Source organism: Myxocyprinus asiaticus, chromosome 48 (assembly GCF_019703515.2).
Source record: "Myxocyprinus asiaticus isolate MX2 ecotype Aquarium Trade chromosome 48, UBuf_Myxa_2, whole genome shotgun sequence".
NCBI lineage: Eukaryota > Metazoa > Chordata > Actinopteri > Cypriniformes > Catostomidae > Myxocyprinus > Myxocyprinus asiaticus.
Window position 1 is genome coordinate 17,354,475 of NC_059391.1, and position 22,561 is coordinate 17,377,035.

At 37.2% G+C, this 22,561-nt stretch overlaps 1 protein-coding gene across 4 annotated transcripts in view; it reads right to left on the bottom strand.

Moving 5' to 3' along the window:
* Positions 1 to 2,185: 2,185 nt before the first annotated feature.
* LOC127437501 (polypeptide N-acetylgalactosaminyltransferase 18-like) overlaps positions 2,186 to 22,561 on the bottom strand; it is a 97,763-nt gene continuing 77,387 nt past the window's right edge. For 2 of the 4 annotated variants that reach the window (XM_051692469.1, XM_051692468.1), the window contains 2 exons: positions 12,721 to 12,885; positions 2,186 to 4,196 (listed from right to left, as the gene is read on the bottom strand). In XM_051692469.1, the coding sequence (XP_051548429.1) occupies positions 4,050 to 4,196; positions 12,721 to 12,885 (312 nt within the window). In that variant the 3' untranslated portion in view covers positions 2,186 to 4,049. Of the gene's footprint in view, positions 4,197 to 12,720; positions 12,886 to 17,756; positions 18,266 to 22,561 lie in introns of those variants that run through there. The other 2 variants (XR_007896573.1, XM_051692470.1) reach the window with 2 other exon arrangements.

Consider the following 22,561-nt stretch of genomic DNA (forward strand, 5'->3'; position numbering starts at 1 on the left):
TTTAAAGATTTTGGAAATGTATGGGTTTGTGAATACTTTTATTGGTTGGATTAAGTTACTTTAAAGACACCCAGTATCGGCAGTACAAACAAATGTATTAATTTCAGATTATTTTACTCTGGATAGGGGCACCCAACAGGGTTGCCCTCTTTCCCCATTATTGTTCTGTCTTGCCTTGGAACCATTAGCAGCCGCGATAAGAAAGGAGGAGAATTTCTAGGGGTGGTGGCGGGAGGTGTGGCATATAAGCTTTTGCTTTACGCAGATGATATTTTATTATTCGTCTCCAACCCCACTAGATTTATGCCTTGCCTCCACAGAATTATTATTTCCTTTTCTAAGTTCTCGGGATACAGAGTTAATTGGTCTAAATCCGAAGCTTTGCATTCGGTCTCAGATATTTGGCAAATTGGTCTCTTCCACCTGAGAGAGCCCCTCCCTGGTTTTGTATTGAACAGGAAGTTCTTGCCCCTATTTTGCAATTGCAAAGCCTTTCTATCAAACTAATCGGAGAAGTTACACCCCGTTATCTCGCAATTGCACTCGGTATGGACGAAAGTGTCCAGAGTGTGTAATTTGGACATTTATTTAAATGTTGCCACAAGCATATGGCTGAACCCAAAATTATGTATTAATAAATCCCCTTTCTGCTGGTCAAAGAGTACACTCGGTGACCTACATGAGAGTGGAGTGTTGAGATCTTTTGAAAATTTGGTTCAACATTTTGGGATTCCCAGATCTCAGTTCTTTACAGCTGTGCCACCTGCTCTGTACTATGTTTGGGAGTGGCATACACCCCTCTAAAGCAGCAGATACTCTGGGAATGGTGATTACTGCTTTTGGAAAAGGTCATGAGGCATCAGTGTTTTACTCCCTGCTAATTCTGAGTCTGGGGGAAGGAGCTTTAACTTCTATCAAGAGATTATGGGAGAAAGATTTAAACTTGGTATTGGAGTGGGGAGTGTGTGCTAGGATTCAAAAAACGTCAAGTATGCATCTAGAGATGCAAGGGTGCGCCTTATGCAATTCAAGATTTTACATCGATTCTATTGGACCCCCTCTAGATTGTATAGGCTTGGTCTTAAAGACACACCCACCTGCTGGCGATGACAATCAGAAGATGTAGACACAACCCATGTTTTTTGGTGGTGTGTTAAGATCCAAGAATTTTTGTTGAAGGTTCAGAGTTTTGTATTAGGCACTCAAATTTCATTTAGCCCCAGACTCTGTATTTTAGGCGAAGGGGCGGTCATCAATATAGGGGATGAACACATAAAAAAATCAGGTCCTAACCAGTGTTATGATCGACAGACAAATTGTTTTAAGGGGATGGAAGTCGGCTGGAGCGCCCTCATTTCAAGAGTGGTGCACGGAGATGGGGAGGGTGGTGGCTTTCGAGGAAGTGTCATGTAGAATGCTGGGGAACTGGGATTCGTTTGATGGGAAATGGGGCAGCTATCTAGCATTCTTGGAGGGCTCTCAGGGAGGGGCAGTGGAGAGAGAAGTATAAATTTAAATGTGTGTGATTATTATATACTGATATATATATATATATATATATATATATATGTCAGCATAAATAAATAATATCAATAGTATATGGCAATCGTGTCAAGTGATGTCTGCAAACAGTGCCTGTTTTGTAAATGTTTTTGACCATTGCTGTTCTGATTGACCGCAAAAAGAAAAATTTCCCAGACAGAAGACTTGAATGACGCAGGGGCTTCAATCTTGTGGCTTGTTTTCTCAGCTTGCCATTTTCAACTTCACACTAATGCGTGCAGAACTGTGATGTCATCAACTGATTTAACATACTTCCAATTAATATGACAACTCTCTGTCGAAAGTTGACCCATGTGAAACACAGGTGGAGTGTGTCCATCTAAAGAGCCATACAGATGCATTAGCGGAGGTTACAACTGAGCATGTCTATTTGGCACTTTATTTTCTTTGGCAAAGTGTATGATCCAGATGCGTTGTTAAACTAGAGATGAACCGCGGAGCAAATGCTTACCGAACCGTGGGGTGAACCGTGCGGTTTGGTTTTTTACCGAGAACATTTACACCCCTTATAGATAGATAGATAGATAGATAGATAGATAGATTCACATTTATATTATATTATGTATACATTTATTTTAACAAATAGCATCAAATATTTTTACATATATAAAAGCTTATCCTGTATAATACACTTCCGTTAAAAACAATTGGCATAATGTTAGCAGACATTTCAGGTGAATAAAGCTGCCAAATAATCACAGATGCAAAAATATTAACAGAACCTCTACTAGAAGGTAATAATATTACTTAACCAATCTGATGTGTTCTTCAATCACTGGACTGGATCATAAGCAGAGAACATGAAACATAAGTACTGTCGCTCACATGCTGCATGTTTTAAAAATGCACTCTTTTAACATTTTTAAATGTTTTCACTGTAATGTTCTAATTGCAAAATAGACTGCAGAAGATGAAAGTTGAATTTTTAAGCTTTAATTTGATACCAAGTTTGTGAACATTGATGAAGTTTTTGATTTCAAACGGCCCACCCATTGGCCAGTGACTGTTAACAGGTTAAAAATGGGCATGTACGACGGCCTCAGTAGCACCCCCATTTTCACCTACAGTCACCAAAATTGGTACATATATAGTTCTCATCAAGCTGGACAACTTTCAGAACTATAATTATTAGCTCCGCCCAACAGCAAGTTGTCTGGTTTGGATTTTTTGAATATTGCATTCTCTGAACTTTCAAATACTCCTCCTAGGGGATTCATGAGACTGTCACCACATTTAGACAACATTATGCCAAGATATTGAAGATGTTAAATTGTGAAAAGATTTTGAAATATCAAACGGTATTGCCATGGCATTAAATTAATGGCAAAAAAATGGGAAACAAGTAGTGTCTCATATCTTCTGTGTGCAATGTATGATTTAGATCAAAATTGAGATGTAGTGTATGTTGGGGGCTAATCACATGGATTTGACTATTTTTGGTCATGGACATAGCGCCACCACCATGCAGCAGGAAGTGTGGCTCTTACAACAGACTTTAAAATCGTTCTCTTATATTTACTCAAATTGCTTTAAAATTGTTTAGAATAATGTCAAATGCCTGTGTCTACCTTGCATTGTTTTCTGAAAGCCACTGGGTGGAAATGGACCAGTTGTGCTTGGGCCTGTCATTGATGCTTGCAGCTATATTTTTTCCTAGTTGTTTCTTTCCGAGGTAAACATACTCAAACAGAACAACTCATGAAACTGTTCTTCCAGAATGTTGAATTCTGTGATTGAGAGATATGAAGAATTTGAATAGCTAAGTACGCTGTAAGGATGTCAACTGTTACCAAGGTTTGATGGTTTTATCCCGTGGGCAGGGATGGGGCCAGAAGGGCAACATAGACCCCGTTTGCGTCCTAGAGATGGTGCGCAATGGCTTAACCCGTCCGTGTCGTGCATGGTCCATAACAATGTTCTGCAAGTGTCTGACAGGACACAGCGTTCCACCTCAGTAGACAGATCCAAAATTCAAGGATGACAAGTTAAAAGTCTTTTTTAATGTTTTATAGAGGCTATTTATATTTATAAAATATATATTCCCCACATTGGATAATTACAACCTTCATTCACGAACCTGAGAAATGTGGGAAAGAAAAAACTAAAAAGTAAATATCAACTTTGTGCTACACAGTAGCAATACTACAAAAATTCCAAACATACAAGAGCCAATGCAAGCTTAAATCATACAGAAGAGCTCTGTTGATATACATTTAAGCATCACTGTCTCACCAACATCTTTTGGTCATTAAATATAAATTAAATATAAATAATAAAAATTCAATATAAGTATAAATAATCAGTAGCTGTTTGACCTTTGTCCCTTGATGTCTTTTAAGTCCAGGCCTGAGACATCAAGGTATCATCATACAGTGTTGTCCTCTGTCTGACTAAACATCAATGCATGTAAAGGGAAACAGCATCTCAGAACATTGTAAATCCAGTGATAACTGCATTATGCAAGTCCCACAAAAAACACCAGGGCATTATAGAACTGTGCCAGGCAATATGTTTGTAATTGTCCATTTCTGATTGCTGCACTTCTGAAGAGCCAGCTGGTAACCATGCTCCACTTCTGCACTTTCTACCAGCTCCAGGCAATGCTTCGACTTCCTGTTCAGAACAGAGCCTCCCTGGAAGACAAAGAACACATCAAAACATTAATTATCAAATAATTTTGAAGAATGTACCATGAGGTCAGATACAACGTAAATCTCAGCCTCAGATGGAACGGCACAATCCATTCGCTGACCGCCTGATGCATATTGCGCACAAAACTGGAAAGCACTTTCTCAATCTGGCAAGCTCCAATCTGATTGGCTGGCTTTAGCACTTTTGCGCATGAAATAATTAGTGGATTTACCAGGTAAGTGCAATCAAACCTTTGAATGATATTCAGAGTTATCAAGAAATCATGATGTCTTTATACCTTCAATATTTTGTTTCAAGTCCTTAGTTGAAAGTTATCAAGAAATCTTGATATCTTTATATCTTCAATATTTTCATGATGTAGTATGAAAATGTATGTAGTAGTATTGCGTTAAGAATGTAGCCGATTATCCCCAGTCCAAAGCCTAACCCGAACTCCAACTCTGAAATCTGGTTGGTTTAAAGGAATGCCATTCCAAGGAATATCTTACTTGGAAAAGTTTATGTTTTAGGTAAGCATTAGGCAAGACTGGTAAAGACTGGAAAATGGTGATGCGTGATGAATAATTAAAAATTCCTCAGGGCTAACAGCATCTTGGTATAGACTACGTCCTAATGGGGAATCCAAGCAACTCTAACAGAGCAATCAAAGATATAGTTAAAACTTAAGAAACATATTGCTTAAGAGTTAATAAATGCAGTATGAATCCTGATGAAAAACAAAACAAAACAGAAATATACTTGCTTTTCATCCTGGAGCCCAAAGCTCCATTGAGAAGAACAATGTCAAAAGGAACGTCATATTCCTGAAGAAGAGCCTCAAGGATTCTGAGTCTGAGGCTCATAAGGCAGTTGAAACATGAAAGAGGAGGCCGCAGGCAAAGCACCGCCCTCGTCCAATCATCTGGCACGGTATGAAATTCAACTCAGATGTTTATGAAAAAATCTTAATGTCTCACTGCCTATATTATATTATGCAAGAAGCACAACTGGGATGTTTGTATTACTTTGTGGCATTTTTTCAAATTTATGGCAGCAAAATTAAGATGACTACCACCCCTGGAGTTCGAATCCCAGGGCGTGCTGAGTGACTCCAGCCAGGTCTCCTAAGCAACCAAACTGGCCCAGTTGCTAGGGAGGGTAGAGTCACATGGGGTAACCTCCTCGTGGTCGCTATAATGTGGTTCGCTCTCAGTGGGGCGCGTGGTGAGTTGTGCATGGATTTCTCCGTGGTAACGCGCTCAACAAGCCACGTGATAAGATGCGGGGGTTGACGGTCTCAGACACGAAGGCAGCTGAGATTCGTCCTCCGCCACCCGGATTGAGGCGAGTCACTATGCCACCACGAGGACTTAGAGCAGATTGGGAATTGGGCATTCCAAATTGGGGAGAAAAAGGGGAGCGAAAAAAAAAAGATAGTGAAAACCAAAAGGTACTGTGCAAAATGTGAAACTGTATTATTAAATAGAATACCTTATAATTATCTTATATGCTCTTAAAATGCTCTTTGAAACAATTTAAAAAAGAAACTTTACTTTTAAGTTACTTTCAAAAACACTTTTCACAGAAAATTTTGTTTTTTCGCTCAACGAACAGACGTACATATGAACATAATTCATGTTGTAAATGTATTCTACATAAATAATATTATTTTAGAAATATGTGTTGCCAAAGTAATGTACTTAAAAGTACTCAGTTGGAAGTCAGTAACCGTCATCTGATGACAAGAATTAAAATGCAAATTTTTGACTAAAACAATTACAGTAACTAATTATTTTGTAATTAGATTACGCCTAACACTGATACATGCATATTTGAAGGGTGTACTGAAACACTGTGATTGTAAACAACTCACACAACTTGATAGATTAAGCAGAGCAATTGACAAAAAGACTACTAAAGCAAGCAAGTCATAAGCTTTTCTGACATGCTGGGCCAGTGAACCATCCCACATTTCTCCTCTTATTTCAAGTCATGCACATTTGTCTCATGAGAGCATCCAATAATTACATTAAACAAAGTTGCATTTAAAATAAAGCTGGAGCAATTCATCATGTAATAGCCTGTCACTTACATAACAGGGTTTTAATAAATGTAATTATCTTTACCATTGACCTTCAAATGTTTGTGCATTAGTTCATTGGTTGGGTGATTGCTTCACCTGTTCCACTCAATGCACAAGTAAGCAATTTATAAATGATACCTACCCTTTCTATATCTCTTTTCCTCAGGTTCAAGCTGTTGAATAAATGTAACTGCATTGATTAAAGTCAGAATGTTTTTTCAGTCACCATTCACTTTCATCGTATTAAAATCAATGGTGACTGAGGCAAATATTCTGCCTATTATCTCTTTTTGTGTCCCACTGAAGAATGTGCAGTCATATGGGTTTGGAATGTCATGAGGGTGAGTAAATTATGACAGAATCATCATTTTTGGGTGAACTATTCCTTTAAATGACAAACTGCTGTGACATATGTTAATTCTTCCCTATTTGAATAGAGATGCATATATTATATGGCTCGTGCCAGAAATCATGTGGCTGAAATTAAGATGCATGCTATACTCCTAACCAACACTTGAATTGAATTAGGAGAGCTTTAAAAGACACACCGCTCACACCTTTGAATTATTCATGTTTGATATCCTGAAAGTGTCCAGTCATACAGCCGGAGGGCTGACAGATGCTGCAAATTTGACGGTGAATTTTTAAGGGAACATTTTTGAAGTCCTTAAATGACTTCAGAAGAGAGAAATGTTGACATTGGCTTTATTTGAGCTAGGCAGAACGAGATGTCAGTGTGTATGTATTGGCCCATAATTGGAAGCCGAGGCTCTTTCTGACACAAACCAGACTGCACAGACTGGACATTGTAATGCCACTGTAATAAACTCTAATTTAAAGGAATGTTCCAGGTTCAATACAAGTCAAGCTGAATCGACAGCATTCGTCCAACAGTTTTTTAGAACAAGCAAACATCGAGTACACAGTCACTTTATAAAAATTAGGTGTTACATTTTTTTTTGTATTATTCATTCCCCTGGACCGTAATAAGGAATATTCCTACCAACTGAGCAATTTCAGCCTGTAGTACCACCTTCATGAGTCTCGGGTCAGCAGGGAGCAATAAGTACAACTCCAGCTGTATACAGTATTTAATGTGCAGCTGTACAGGCAACAAACCACACTTACCAACAGCAAACAGCACAAGGATGCGTTCTTGCGTTCAAACACAGCTGGACGGAGCATTTCTCCAAATGCAGGGGTCTCGAGAAGTGTTTTTCTTAGTTTTGAACTACGTTTTACTTGACACAGTGTCCTAAAAACATATTTTTGATGCAATGCAACCAAAGTGATACCCTCTAAAAATGTCCGTTGGACAGAATGACGAATTAAATTGCAAAATGGATTGCTGTGGACAGTAGGCCATTGATAGGCTTATGTTCAATGATATGGAAATGGACAATATATAGTCTTCTAAAGCCAATGTTTGTATTATCTACTCTAAATAATCCTTTACTCATCTGTCACAACAATGTAATGTAATTCAGTTATCTTAATTATTAGGTATATCCATAATTATTTAAATATAATTATTTATACTTATTAAATAATTATATATAGAATTATTTTTATTTGTAGGCTTTTCTAAGCAAATATTTATTATAAAAGATTTATTCAATTAATTAATCGGCACATTGTGTAATTAATTCAATTAAAATTTTAATTGATTTACAGCCCTAATTTTAACCTTTATGGACTGGCCCCATTCACTTTCACTGTATGTGCCTCGCTGTGACCGCGATAATTAATTTTAAGTAATGATGAACAAGTCAAAATTATGTTTTGTGGTAATCAGCATTATGCCATATAACTGTACAAAATACTAAACAGACCAGCATTTCTTTAACTGTTTCCCTTGATTGTTAGGGTTGGGAAACATAAGGAATTTTATGATTCCAGTTCTGGTTACGATTCCTCTTAAGGATTCCGGTTCCTTAATGGTTGCAGTAAAGATTCCAGTATTTCTTTTGGTAAATTTTTTTTTTTTTAAATAATTATTTGGAAATGAGAAATGCAATTCTTATTGCATTTACTACCCTCTCCTGTCTGTTACCAAATAATGAGATAAATTCAGATTTCTACAGAGCAGATATAACAAATTAGAAATAAATTTAATTCAATTCTTGTAAAAGGTGTGTTTGCAGAATTTTTAGAGACATAAATACAATCAAATAATAGATCCTTACTATATTTTAAATAAATCTAAACCAACAAGAAATGTAATGGCATATTTAATTAATTCATTTATTATTTTATAAAATTCCACTTATTACAACAAAACTCGTGTATCTTTAATTATACATTGTCGTGAACAACCAGTCAGTAACTGCCCTGGTTGATTTAATAGAGACACAGGTCATCATTAAATCAACAGTAACAGTTCTAGGGACAGTTTAGACTGTGTTTTTTAACTTAATGTTGTACTTCAGGCTTGTGACACTTCAACAGTTCTTATTTTTTCCAATTAACACATTTTTATTGATTCACAGAAATGAAAGCGAAAAGCAAACACATATCAACTTTTAACCCCCATTACTCCCTTTCCCCTCCCAATCCCCAACCCCACCCTGACCCTCAACAAATATCCCTGTGGTCCAACTTGAGAATACACACAAAAAAATATATTATAATATATTTATATGTGTGTATACACACACTGTATATTATATATATATATATATATATATATATATATATATATATATATACACACACACACACACACACACACACACACACACACACACAGTACTGTGCAAAAGTCTTAGGCACATAAGATGTTTCACAAAAGCATTTGTCTTAAAATGGTTATTTATATCTTCAGCTTTAGTGTGTCAATAGGAAATATAAATGTAAGACTCCCAAACAATACTTTTGCAAATAGAAAAGATTAGAATAGAAGAACAGGGAGCCCTGCAACAGATGTCATGGCCCCCACAAAGCCCCCCACTGAACATTGTGTCAGTCTGAGATTACATTCTCCAAGAAGCTTGGAACATCCTATCTGCCAACAACCAAGAAAAACTGTGTCCAGGTGTACCTAGGAGAATTGGTGCTGATTTAAAGGCAAAGGTGGTCACACTGAATATTGATTTAGCTTTTTTTATGTTTACTGGACTTTGTATGACATTAAGTAATAAATGAAAACTATTTATGTCATTATTTTTGAAGACATCCTCACTATGCAACATTTTCCACAAGTGCCTAAAACTTTTCCACAGTACTGTGTGTGTATATATATATATATATATATATATATATATATATAAAAAAATAAAAATAAAAACACACATCTCTCTCCACTTCCCCTCCCCTGGAGCAGCAAGTAGCTGCCCCATTTTTTATTAAATAAATCTAAGTTTCCCTACCTTCTATATGACATTTCTTCGAATGCTGCCACCCTGCCCATCTCTACCACTCCTGAAATGAGGGTGCTCCAGCCAACTTCCATCCCCTAAGGATGACCTGCCTGCCAATCATAACACTGGCTAGGACCCAATTTTTTATGTATTTATCCCCTATATTAATGACCGCCCCATTGCCTTAAATACAGAGTCTGGGGCAAAATGAAATTTGAGTGTCCAATACGTCAAACATAAAACTCTGAACCCTCAACCAAAAATCTTGGATCTTAACACACCACCAAAAAACATGGGTTGTTTCCCAATCTTCTAATTGGCATCACCAGCAGGTGGGTGTGTCTTTAAGACCAAGCCTATACAATCTAGAGGGGGTCCTATAGAATCGATGTAAAATCTTAAATTGCATAAGGTGCACTCTTGCATCTCTAGATGTAGACTTGACATTTTTTTAAATCCTAGCCCACACTCCCTCCTCCAATACCAAGTTTAATCTTTCTCCCATAATCTATTGAGAGAAGTTGAAGCTCTGTCCCCCAGACTCTGCATTAGCAGGAAGTAATACACTGATGCCTCATGACCTTTTCCAAAAGCAGTAATCACCACTCCCAGAGTATCTGCTGCTTTAGGGGGGTGTATGCTACTCCCAAAAATAGTACAAAGGAGGTGGCACAGCTGTAAATACCTAAAGAATTGAGACATGGGGATCCCAACATTTTGAACCATATTTTCAAAGGATCTCAACACTCTACTCTCATATACAGTTGCGCTCTAAAGTTTGCATACCCTGTCAGAAATTGTGAAATTTTGGCAATGATTTTGAAAATATGACTGATCATGCAAAAAACTGTCTTTTATTTAAGGATAGTGATCATATGAACCCATTTATTATCACATAGTTGTTTGGCTCCTTTTTAAATCATAATGATAACAGAAATGGCCCTGATCAAAAGTTTACATACCCTTGAATGTTTGACCTTGTTACAGACACACAAGGTGACACACACAGGTTTAAATGGCAATTAAAGTTTAATTTCCCACACTTGTGGCTTTTTAAATTGCAATTATTAATCGATATACCCATTGTTAAACTGGAGACCGTAGAAATCCGGTGGGGCTAAAGATATTAGATAAAACCACATGTGTATCAGGGAAGTGGTAGCAGCAATATACGAGGAACAAAATCTCTTGCTCTGCAAATTAAATGATCTCTTTGTTCGCCCAAGCGACAAGAGATCAAACTTAAACTGAAGATAACATCATCCAAAATTTTATTCTGGTATTCAAGGGAGGATTGCAATTGGAACTTTAATTCTAAAATCAATGAACACCGTCGCTATTGTTTATTTACTTTGCTGCAACGAACTTGCAACATTTCAAAAGAATGAGCGGGTAGCAACTGCTAAACACTGTTGTTATCATAGAACACACGTGATGATAGTTGTTTGTGATACTGCATGTACACATAGGCTAATGCAGTTTATTTCTGAAAACACTTGACTGTTTCTGCTGTAAGTGTTACAAGAAACACTTAGGTTAGAGGTTGTACATGCTTCGGGCATTCTAGACTTTTCGTCTTGTGTAAATTCGAAATAACTGTAATCATGTTTCTCTTGAAATTGTTCATCAGTTTCAAGCTGAATGTGTTACTATGTCAGATATGTTTGTCTCTGATATGGCACAATGTGCTATTTACCATATAGCTGCAATTAAACCATACTGAGTACAAAATTCCATGTGACTACCAGTAATTTTACACAATTACCAAACTCTCAGCATTAACCTTCAGTAACTTTAAAAAGACTGAAAAACTTAATTAGGCCTTTAAAATTCAAGAACACTCTTTGCACCTTGCATCACCTCTGACTCTGCCCAGCCCCCTTTTCATATTCAAATAGATTCACATGAGAATACACCTAGTGACATCTTAACTCAAGAAAATGAGAAAATTGCATTCAATTTCATATTGTAATCGCAAAAGCTCTGCAGCTTGAGCAGAAATTTGTCCCATGTAAGTATGCGCCTACAGTTCACTGGGTGTGAACAACATGTCCATCAAAGGCTTTTAGCCCGACCTGTTGCTGTGCACACAATGCACATGCTAATGCATCTGATACAGGGCCAAATCAAAGGCATGTATTCACAAAAGAGCAGCGAGATGACAAATATCTCATTCCAGAAAACCAGAGGCCAGTAATAAAATTATTTCAATTTATACTATTTTTAATATAATATAATTATATTATAATCACATTATAATATGCATTATATTATAATGGCCAAACATGGCCACAGATGGAGAAAGGTTATGCATGACATGCTGATGTATATACATGTAAATTTGTAATGACAACACACAAATTTGCTGGGAATAAAATACCCAAATACTTAATGCCCTGTTTGGGCCACTGGAAGGTGCCCTGCTAAAAAGCCGTTACCGGGCAGTACGCTGTCAGAGACAAAGTTTCAGATTTAGACCAAATAACTCTGTATCCTGAGAACTTAGAAAATGAATGAATAATTCTGTGGAGGCAAGGCATAGATCTAGTAGGGTCAGAGACGAATAATAAAATATCATCTGTGTAAAGCAAAAGCTTATGCACCACACCTTCTGCCACCACCCCTGGAAAATCATCCTCCTTTCTTATCACGGCTGCTAATGGTTCCAGGGCAAGACAGAACAATAATGGGGAAAGAAGACAACCCTGCCAGGTGCCCCTATCCAGAGTAAAATAATCTGAAATTAATCCATTTGTTTGTACCGCCGCTACCGGGTGTCTATAAAGTAACTTAATCCATCAAATAAAAGTATTCCCAAACCTGTATATTTCCAAAATCTTAAAATGATAATCCCATTCTATCCCATTCGGATTCGGATTGTGCATCTATGGAAAATTGCACGCTGGAGAACCGTTAATGGAACCGAAAGTCGCAAAGATCATACGACTGTATTTTTTAAAGAATGGAACCGGTTCTGAACAAGAACCAGTTCTCGTTTCCCAAACCTTTTAATTGTGTTTTCAATGCCCAGTTGAGTATGACTAGAACAAGTTGTGCTGTTACATCCTTAAACTGCATGTATACCTGAATAAAGAGCCAGGAGAGCTTCATGTGCTTGCTGTTGGCATAGCTGCATTCAAGCAGTCGTGGCCGGCCATTCACATCCACCAGGCACTTGTTGTCATCGTCATCAATGGTTGGACTCAATCCTCCAATATGCAACTGTTGAGAGCTGGTGTAGAACACATTCTGAAATAACAATAAGGAAAGACACTGTTAAAAGTTTAGTTCACCCATAATTGGTGACTGAGGCTAACATCCTTCCTAACATCTCCATGTGTGCTCCATAGAAGAATAAAAGTCATACTTTCTTGTTGTTCCATTGTTTGGATGAATTAAATCTTTAATTTATTCAATCTGGTGTTCCAATAAAAATATTTTTTTTTTCATCACTATCATATTTATTTTATCATTCTGATCCATTAGCTTATCTAATATCGTGATTGATTGCTTTTAGGCTGTCTGAGAGTCTTTTGGACAGCGTGTGTATTATTCAGCTTTGCATTAAACAGCCAATAAAATGAATTATTCATTTAAGAGAATTGTGCCTTTCCTCTGAAATCACTAAGACATGTGGCTCAGTTCCAAATCCCCGTGTTAATGACTCCTAGTGTTGCATCTTAATCGGCTCAACGGGGAGGAATAAATGCTAATCAAATGACTCTCATTTGTTAATTTCAAACCCACTGCTCAAACCTGTGCTGCATGCCAATTCACATACTTCTATTATGCATTCAGTATGTATATTGCAGGTGGTGGGAAAGCACTTACTTTTGAGTATTTAGTAAGACAGTATGCCAGCATTTGGGCATAGCCTACTACAGCAAAAAAAAAGGAAAAAAAAGTGCCTTGATTCCACAGATCCCTTTGTTACTTACATGCAAGCGTTAGCATCTAACAAAATTCTTGATGTTAAAATTGGGGCTGTCAATCGAATAATAAAATGCAATCAAATAAATACATGAAGATTAATCAAATAATAATCACACATGCTGAGAAAAGCCCATGTTTTTAAGACATTGAAGTATTATGAAGTACAGACAGGATTCTAATTGGGATGCAGTCCTGGTTTTCATTCAGACTGATCACTAGAGATGCCCTGATTATATGGTTTCACTATTAACCGTGAATAAAAATATCACGGTTAATTTAACTGCAAGATTTTAGAATCTACGGTTAAAAACTGTGAAATGTTTTATTTACACGTGGCAAAAATATAATATATTTAATATATACAGTAAATATACAGTATACTATAAAAGAGTTTTTCGGTGTAAGCCTCTCTCTTTTGCTTGTGTCTGGCTGGTTACTGGCTGTTACTGACGGCCAGGTTACAGACGGTGTTCATGTGGTGCTTGGCCAGGTGTCGCAGACTGAACGCAAGTTTCAATTCACGTGACACTGGTGCTACTACAAACAAACTCCAAAATATAACAGAGGAATTCAACCTACCAGACTAATATCCACTGAAAAAGCAACTAAAATCGTCTGTGTGGGAGCATTTGAATGACTGACTGAAGACGACGTATAAAAAAAAAAAACATGCAGACAGTAGTCATAAATAGCCTTAAGTTACACATCCTACACATTGGGCATGATATTCCACTAGTCGTCCAACAACCAACTTGTAAGTCTTCAAGCACTAACGCTAGAGGGAAATATGTTCACGCCTAAACTGATGAAACAATTTAACTTGCCGCTCGTCAGTAATTCGGCTGAATGGGGTTGATTTCAGTATTCATAAACTTTTGAAACATGTCAATTTCCCATGTGATCATGTTGTTTCATTTATTGGAATTCTGATGTATTGTTAAATGAAAAGTTCTCATCATAGAAGCAAGTTAATTTGGGTTTGAATTGTGTGATTTAACATTAATTTACTCTGAAGAACACATCAGACAAACACTATTTGATAGCGTGTGGCAAATGGAATAATTTCAGACAAATTTCCTGATATTCAACATGTTCTTTGAATCATTAATGTACATTTTGTTGGTTTTACTTACAGTAAATCCCTCTGCTTACTAAAAAACAAGCATTTTGAGAGAATTTGTTCAATGCATTATGCCCATTTTTTTTCTCAGGACCTGGACTGGCTGATATTTTACTTTTAAAGCTTGTGCTTGGAGAAGCTCTCGAAATAATATTGATTATATTAAATATGGCTGTTTTTCCCACTAACTGAGTGATGGCTCTTCACTCATCTCTAAGCACATTGCACAATTTGATACTTCTCTCATATACATAGATTATATTTTCTGTATACCATATAGTGCAACTTTGGCAATCAAAAGTTTAAGTACAAATTGTTCTGGGGAAAAAACAGTTTGGCAGAGCTTTCCTCTCTTTTTCTGCTCCGATCCAAATAAATTCTGATCTCTTAGTGTCTCTGGAGGGTACTATGCTCTTTACCACCCTGTTGAAAAAAAAATATTTCAAAACCAGCCTAAACTGCTGTCTTTGATGGTTTAAGATGGTCTCCCAACCTGGCTAGGTAGGTGTTAGGCTGGTCGGCCAACTGGTCTCAAGCCTGACCAGCTGAAAAGTGACAAAAACCTTTCTTAAAATCACCACATGAGACCAGCTGGGAGATCAGCAAAGACTAACAAGACAACTTAGGCTGGTTTAAGCAGTATTTTCCCCACTAAATTACCCAAATGTGAAATGTTCACAAAACTCATGCCTTTTTCTTTAAAAACGGCCTACACCAGGTCCACTATAAAAGGAACTACTCAAATTGTTTGACTTTGGAACTGCACAAATGCAAAATGGCACTTTTGCGAGGCACATGACGCCCAAAGGGCGTTTGATATGGTAGAATGGATTATCTTTTTAAAATTTTGGAAATATGCGGGTTCGGAAATACTTTTATTGGATGGATTAAGTTACTTTAAAGACACCCGGTAGCAGCGGTACAAACAAATGGATTAATTTCAGATTATTTTAATCTGGATAGGAGCACCTGGCAGGGTTGCCTTCATTCCCCATTATTGTTCTGTCTTGCCCTGGAACCATTAGCAGCCGCGATAAGAAGGGAAGATGATTTTCCAGGGGTGGTGGCGGGAGGTGTGGCGCATAAGCTTTTGCTTTACGCTGATGATATTTTATTATTCATCTCCGACCTCACTAGATCTATGACTTGCCTCCAAAGAATTATTCATTCCTTTTCTAAATTCTTAGGAGTCAATTGGTGTAAATCCGAAGCTTTGGCTCTGACAGCGTACTGCCCAGTAACGGCTTTTCAGCCGGGTGCCTTTCAGTGGCCCAAACAGGGCATTATGTATTTGGGCATTTTATTCCCAACAAATGTGTTTGATTTAGTTAGTTAATTTTGACCCCTATTAAAAAGGTTTTCGATTAAAATGAATTGTATTCAAAAAATGTAACTACCTGCTACAATCAATCCCTGTAGATGTCCCCCTCTCTTATTTCAAGCAATTTGATAGCATAGCGAAGTCCTTCATTTGGAATAGTAAGCATCCCAGATTACATTTCAATAAGTTGCATAGGCCGATAGACATTCTGGTGCCAGCCTTACAGGTTGATTGAAAAAGGTGGGCTAGGCCTACCCAAGATTTTGTTTTATTATTATGCATTCGGTCTCAGACATTTGGCTCATTGGTCTCTTCCACCTGAGAGAGCCCCTCCCTGGTTTTGTATTGAACAGGAAGTTCTGGCCCCTATTTTGCCATTGCAAATCCTTTCTATCAAACTAACCGGAGAAGTTACACCCCGTTATCTGGCATTTGCACTCGGTGTGGACAAAAGTGTGTTTAATTCTGACATTTATTTAAATGTTGCCTCGAGCATATGGCTAAACACCAAATTATGTATTAACAAGTCCCTTTTCTGCTGGTCAGAGTGGATTGTGAGGGGGGGTTACTACACTCGGTGACTTATGAGAGTGGAGTGTTGAGATCCTTTCAAAATTTGGTTCAACATTTTGGGATTCCCAGATCTCAGTTCTATAAGTATTTACAGCTGCGTCACCTGCTCTGTACTGTTTTTGGGAGTAGTTTACACCCCCCTGAAGCGGCAGATACTCTGGGAGTGGTGATTACTGCTTTTGGAAAAGGTCATGAGGCATCAGTGTATTACTCCCTGCTAATTCAGAGTCTGGGGGATGGAACTTCAACTTCTCTTAAGAGATTATGGGAGAAAGATCTAATCTTGGTACTGGAGCAGCGAATGTAGGCTAGGATTCTAAATAACATCAAGTCTGCATCTAGAGATGCAAGGGTTCGCCTTATGCAATTCAAGATTTTACATAGAGTCTTTTGAACCCCCTCTATATTGTATAGGCTTGGTCTTAAAGACACACCCACCTGCTGGCAATGTCAATCAGAAGATGGAGACACAACCCATATCTTTTGGGGAAGTGTTAAGATCCACAAATTTTGGTTGAAGATTCAGAGTTTTATGTTTGAGGTATTGGGCTCTCAAATTTTATTTTGCTCCAGACTCTGTATTTTAGGTGATTGGGCGGTCATTAATATGGAGAATAAGCACATAAAAAATTGGGTCCTAACTAGCATTATGATGCCAGACAGATAATTTTAAGTGGTTGGAAGTTGGCTGGAGCGCCCCCACTTCAGCAGTGGTGTTCGGAGATGGGCAGGGTGGCAGCTTTTGAAGAGGGGGCATCCAGAAAACTGGGGAATTTAGACTTTTTTGTGGAGAAATTGACTTTTATGGAGGGCTCTCAGGGAGGGAGAGTGGAATGTGGAGTAGTGGATGTGTGTGATTATTATATTTTTTTGTTGTTGTTGTTTTGTTTTTGTTTTTTGTTTGTTTGTGTGTCTATAATTATGTGACCACTGGGGTGTTGTTGGGGGTCGGGCTGGGGTTGAGGGGGAGGTCAATAGTGAGGGTGAAATATTGATTCTGTTTGTATATGTTTTGTTTTTCATTGTTTAATAGATGAATGAATAAAAAAATGTAATCACAAAAAAAATTAAAAAATAAAAAGGATGTGAAATGTCAGAATAATAGTAGAGAGAATTATTTATTTCAGCTTTTATTTCTATCATCTCATTCCCAGTGGGTAAGAAGTTTACATACACTTTGTTTGTATTTGGAAGCATTGCCTTTAAATTGTTTAAGTTTGGTCAAAAATTTTGGGTAGCCTTCCACAAGATTCTCACAATAAGTTGCTGGTATTTTGGCCCATTCCTCCAGACAGAACTGGTGTAACTGAGTCAGGTTTGTAGGCCCCCTTGCTCGCACACGCCTTTTCAGTTCTGCCCACAAATTTTCTATCAGACTGAAGTCGGGGCTTTGTGATGGCCACTCCAATACCTTGACTTTGTTGTCCTTAAGCCATTTTGCCACAAATTTGGAGTCATTGTCCATTTGGAAGACCCATTTGTGACTGAGCTTTAACTTCCTGGCTGATGTCTTGATATGTTGCTTCAATATATCCACATAATTTTCCTTCCTCATGATGCCATCTATTTTGTGAAGAGCACCAGTCCCTCCTGCAGCAATGCACCCCCACAACATGATGCTGCCACCCCCATGCTTCACGGTTGGGATGGTGTTCTTCAGCTTACAAGCCTCACCTTTTTTCCTGCAAACATAACGATGGCCATTATGGCCAAAAAGTTAAATTTTTGTTTCATCAGACCAGAGGACATTTCTACAAAAAGTAAGATCTTTGTCCCCATGTGCACTTGCAAACTGCAGTCTGGCTTTTTTATGGCGGTTTTGGAGCAGTGGCTTCTTCCTTGCTGAGCAGCCTTTCAGATTATGTCAATATAGGACTCATTTTACTGTGGATATAGATACTTGTCTACCTGTTTCCTCCAGCATCTTCACAAGGTCGTTTGCTGTTGTTCTGGGATTGATATGCACTTTTCGCACCAAACTATGTTCATCTCTAGGAGACAGAATGCGTTTCCTTCCTGAGCGGTATGAGGGCTGCGTGGTCCTATGGTGTTTATACTTGCATACTATTGTTTGTACAGATGAACGTGGTACCTTCAGGTGTTTGGAAATTGCTCCCAAGGATGAACCAGACTTGTGGTGGTCCACATGGTCTTGGGTGATTTTCTTTTATTTTCCCATGATGTCAAGCAAAGAGGCACTGAGTTTGAAGGTAGGCCTTAAAATACATCCACAGATACACCTCCAATTCAGTACACCTCCTATCAGAAGCTAATTGGCTAACTGTCTAAATCTTGACATCATTTTCTGGAATTTTCCAAGCTGCTTAAAGGCACAGTTAACTTAGTGAATGTAAACTTCTGACCCACTGGAACTGTGATATAGTCAATTAAAGTAAAACAATCTGTCTGTAAACAATTGTTGGAACAATTACTTGTGTCATGCACAAATTAGATGTCCTAAACGACTTGCCAAAACTATAGTTTGCTAATATTAAATCTGTGGAGTGGTTAAAAAATGAGTTTTAATGACTTCAACCTAAGTGTATGTAAACTTCTGACTTCAACTGGATATATATATATATATATATATATATATATATATATATATATATACACACACATACATACATACATACACACACACACACACACACACACATACATACACTGGCAGCCAAAAGTTTGGAATAATGTACAGATTTTGCTGATGTAAAAAACAGCACCATCACTATTTGAAAAAAGTTATTTTTATCAAATCTAGACAGGCTCCATTTCCAGCAGCCATCACTCCAACATCATGCTAAATTGCTAATTTGGTACTAGAAAGTCACTTGACAGTATATCAAACACAGCTGAAAGCTATTTGGTTCGTTAAATGAAGCTTAGCATTGTCTTTGTGTTTGTTTTTGAGTTGTCACAGTATGCAACAGACTGTCATGTCTTAAGGTCAATATTAGGTCAAAAATGGCAAAAAAGAAACTGCTTAATCTAAAAACTAAACAGTCAATCATTGTTTTGAGGAATGAAGGCCGTACAATGCTTGAAATTGCCAAAAACTGAAGATTTCATGCAAAGGTATACACTACAGTCTTCAAAGACAAAGGACAACTGTCTCTAACAAGGACAGAAAGAGATGTGGAAGGCCCGAATGTACAACTAAACAAGAGGATAAGTACATCAGAGTCTCTAGTTTGAGACATAGATGCCTCAAATGTCCTCAGCTGACAGCTTCATTGAATTCTACCTGCTCAACACCAGTTTCATGTACAAAAATAAAGAGAAGGCTCAGGGGTGCAGGCCTTATGGGAAGAAACACAGACATTGGACAACAGATAATTGGAAAAGAGTGTTATGGATCTTAACCCCATTGAGCTTTTGTGGGATCAGCTAGACTGCAAGGTGTGTGAGAAGTGCCAACAAGACGGCCACATCTATGGCAAGTGCTACAGGAAGTGTGGGGTGAAATGTCACCTGAGTATCTGGACAAACTGACAGCAAGAATGCCAAGGATCTGCAAAGTTGTCATTGCTGCACTTGAAGGATTTTTTGATGAGAACTATTTGAAGTAGTTTAAGTTCTGAAATTTTTTTCAAATTGTAATTTTTCACATTATTAATGTCCTGACTATACATTGTGATCAGTTGAATGCCACTTTGGTGAATAAAAGTACCAATTTCTTTCCATAAGAGCATAATCTATACATTATTCCAAACTTTTGGCTGCCAGTGTACATACATACATAATCTACAAAAATGGCCATTTTTATATACAGTAAATAAAATATTTTTCCAAATCATAGAGGAATTTGAATATGTACATATATGCCCAAAAATATGAACTTATTTATATGTATGTTCATATACTGCATTGCCATATATCACATTTTTGTATAAGAAAGAACTGCATCTAAAATGTCCTATAATTAGCTACAGATGATGAAATTCTGATTTCCTCAACAGATTCTGGAAAGTTTGGAATTAGCAAGAACAGAGTTAACTGGAAACATCACACTGCGTTGCTTGGCACCACTGTGTCCTTTCAAAAAGACAGGTGGAGGCAGGGTTGGGAGGGTTACTTTTGAAATGTATTCCACTACAGATTGCAGAATACATGCTGTAAAATGTAATTTGTAACGTATTCCGTTAGATTACTCAAGGTAGTAACGTATTCTAAATACTTTGGATTACTTCTTCAGCACTTGTAGATTTTTTCACTTGTTTTGACTATAAAAACTCTGCCAGTACAGTAAGACAAAATACACATGTTAAAAATACATTCTCTGAAAAACCTAAATATCTTATGCTGTGTTGTTTCTAAAACAAGATAAATCTAACTGATCTTGTTTTAAGGATTTTTTGATATTTTTACAGGAAAACAATACAAAAATTATTATCATGATGATTATATGATTTTTGCCCTATTATCAAAGGTCTTACTAGAAAAAAAGAAATTATGATCCAACGTGAATTTTCTTGATAAAAAAGTATGACCGTGCCCGGTAACGTGCATGTAAAATGGCTAGAAACAGCATTTTACCTTAGCATAAAGCTGACAATTTACACAAGGTTTATTTCTATTTCTTCTGCTCCAAACTTACTTCAAACTTACTTCTCTGTCTACTCGTATGAATGTAACACATCATAAGAAAGTGTTTCACTGCTGTTCAAATGCACTTTGGATCGCATCATTTATATGTATACATTTTTCCATCTGAAAGGACAAAATATTAAATTAAACAAATGACAATAAAATGCAAAGTAATCTCTTCAGTAATCAAAATACATTTGGAATGTAACTGTATTCTAAATACCAATGATTTCAATTGTAACTGTAGTGGAATACAGTTACTAATATCTTGTATTTTAAATACGTAATCCCGTTACATGTATTCCGTTACTCCCCAACCCTGGGTGGAGGCACACACGGATATGAATTCAGCAAGTGTGAGAGACCCAACTAAGTAGTTAAAATCATGCTGACATGGCTGTTCTCTCTCTCTCTTTCTCATTTATATATCATTGACATATATTCACATTCTACAATACTTCCTCATCTAAATGATGCCCCTATGGTGGCAAAACAACCCTCCCAGTCTGTGTTCGAAGTCATTGCACTTTATTAAGATTCATTACAGAGACTGTAGCCCTGGAATCAGTCTAACTCATAAATCCCCTGAAGAGAATGAAGCTATATGAAAAAAAAAACTCCCTATTTTTGCAGCATTTTTGCAGTGTATCATTTGTTATGGAACGCAGTGGTGTTAACTGATTCAGCTTAAGAAAGTCAAAATTTAAATTTCAGGCCTCAGCAGAAAATAATGAAGAGGTTTTATGCAATGCAATGACAGTTTTATGGGTTGCAAAATTGTACAGTATACCATTGTGAAAGACTGAGATCAAATGTGACAGGAAAATGGAAGAAACGCAAGCCAAGCATATACAGGGAGATGCTATAGCTAAATCTTCGTAAAAGAGTAAGAGACGACTTTCAACTTGTTTTTTCATGTTCTATTTTCAGCATAAAATAAACAACTGAAGTGTGCTGATCTTTGTACTCTAGATGAGAGGAATATACTGTATTTTTACATTTGGGGTAAAGATTAATGTTGACGTTAGAGCTGTGGTCTTGCGATTAGCAAACATGCTCTGACACATTGGCCTCATTTACAACTGGTCCAAAATGGGAATCAGGTCCAAAATGTTTTCTGATCCGATAACTCAAACCATATTCGGAGGAAGTCAGAAATATATGTGACCACATTGCGTATGTAATGAATAATTCTCTAAAAATGACATTTTGATTCCACTGATGGTTAGGTTTAGGGTTGGGTTTTGGGTTAATAAATGTTATTGAGTTAATATAATATGCATTCTTGTTAACTGTATTACATCATTTACAACTAAAATACAATTAGCTTTTGGCACCACTCTGCACACTATTACAGCTTCTGCCATGGGGGCAGTGATTTGAATTTCGGT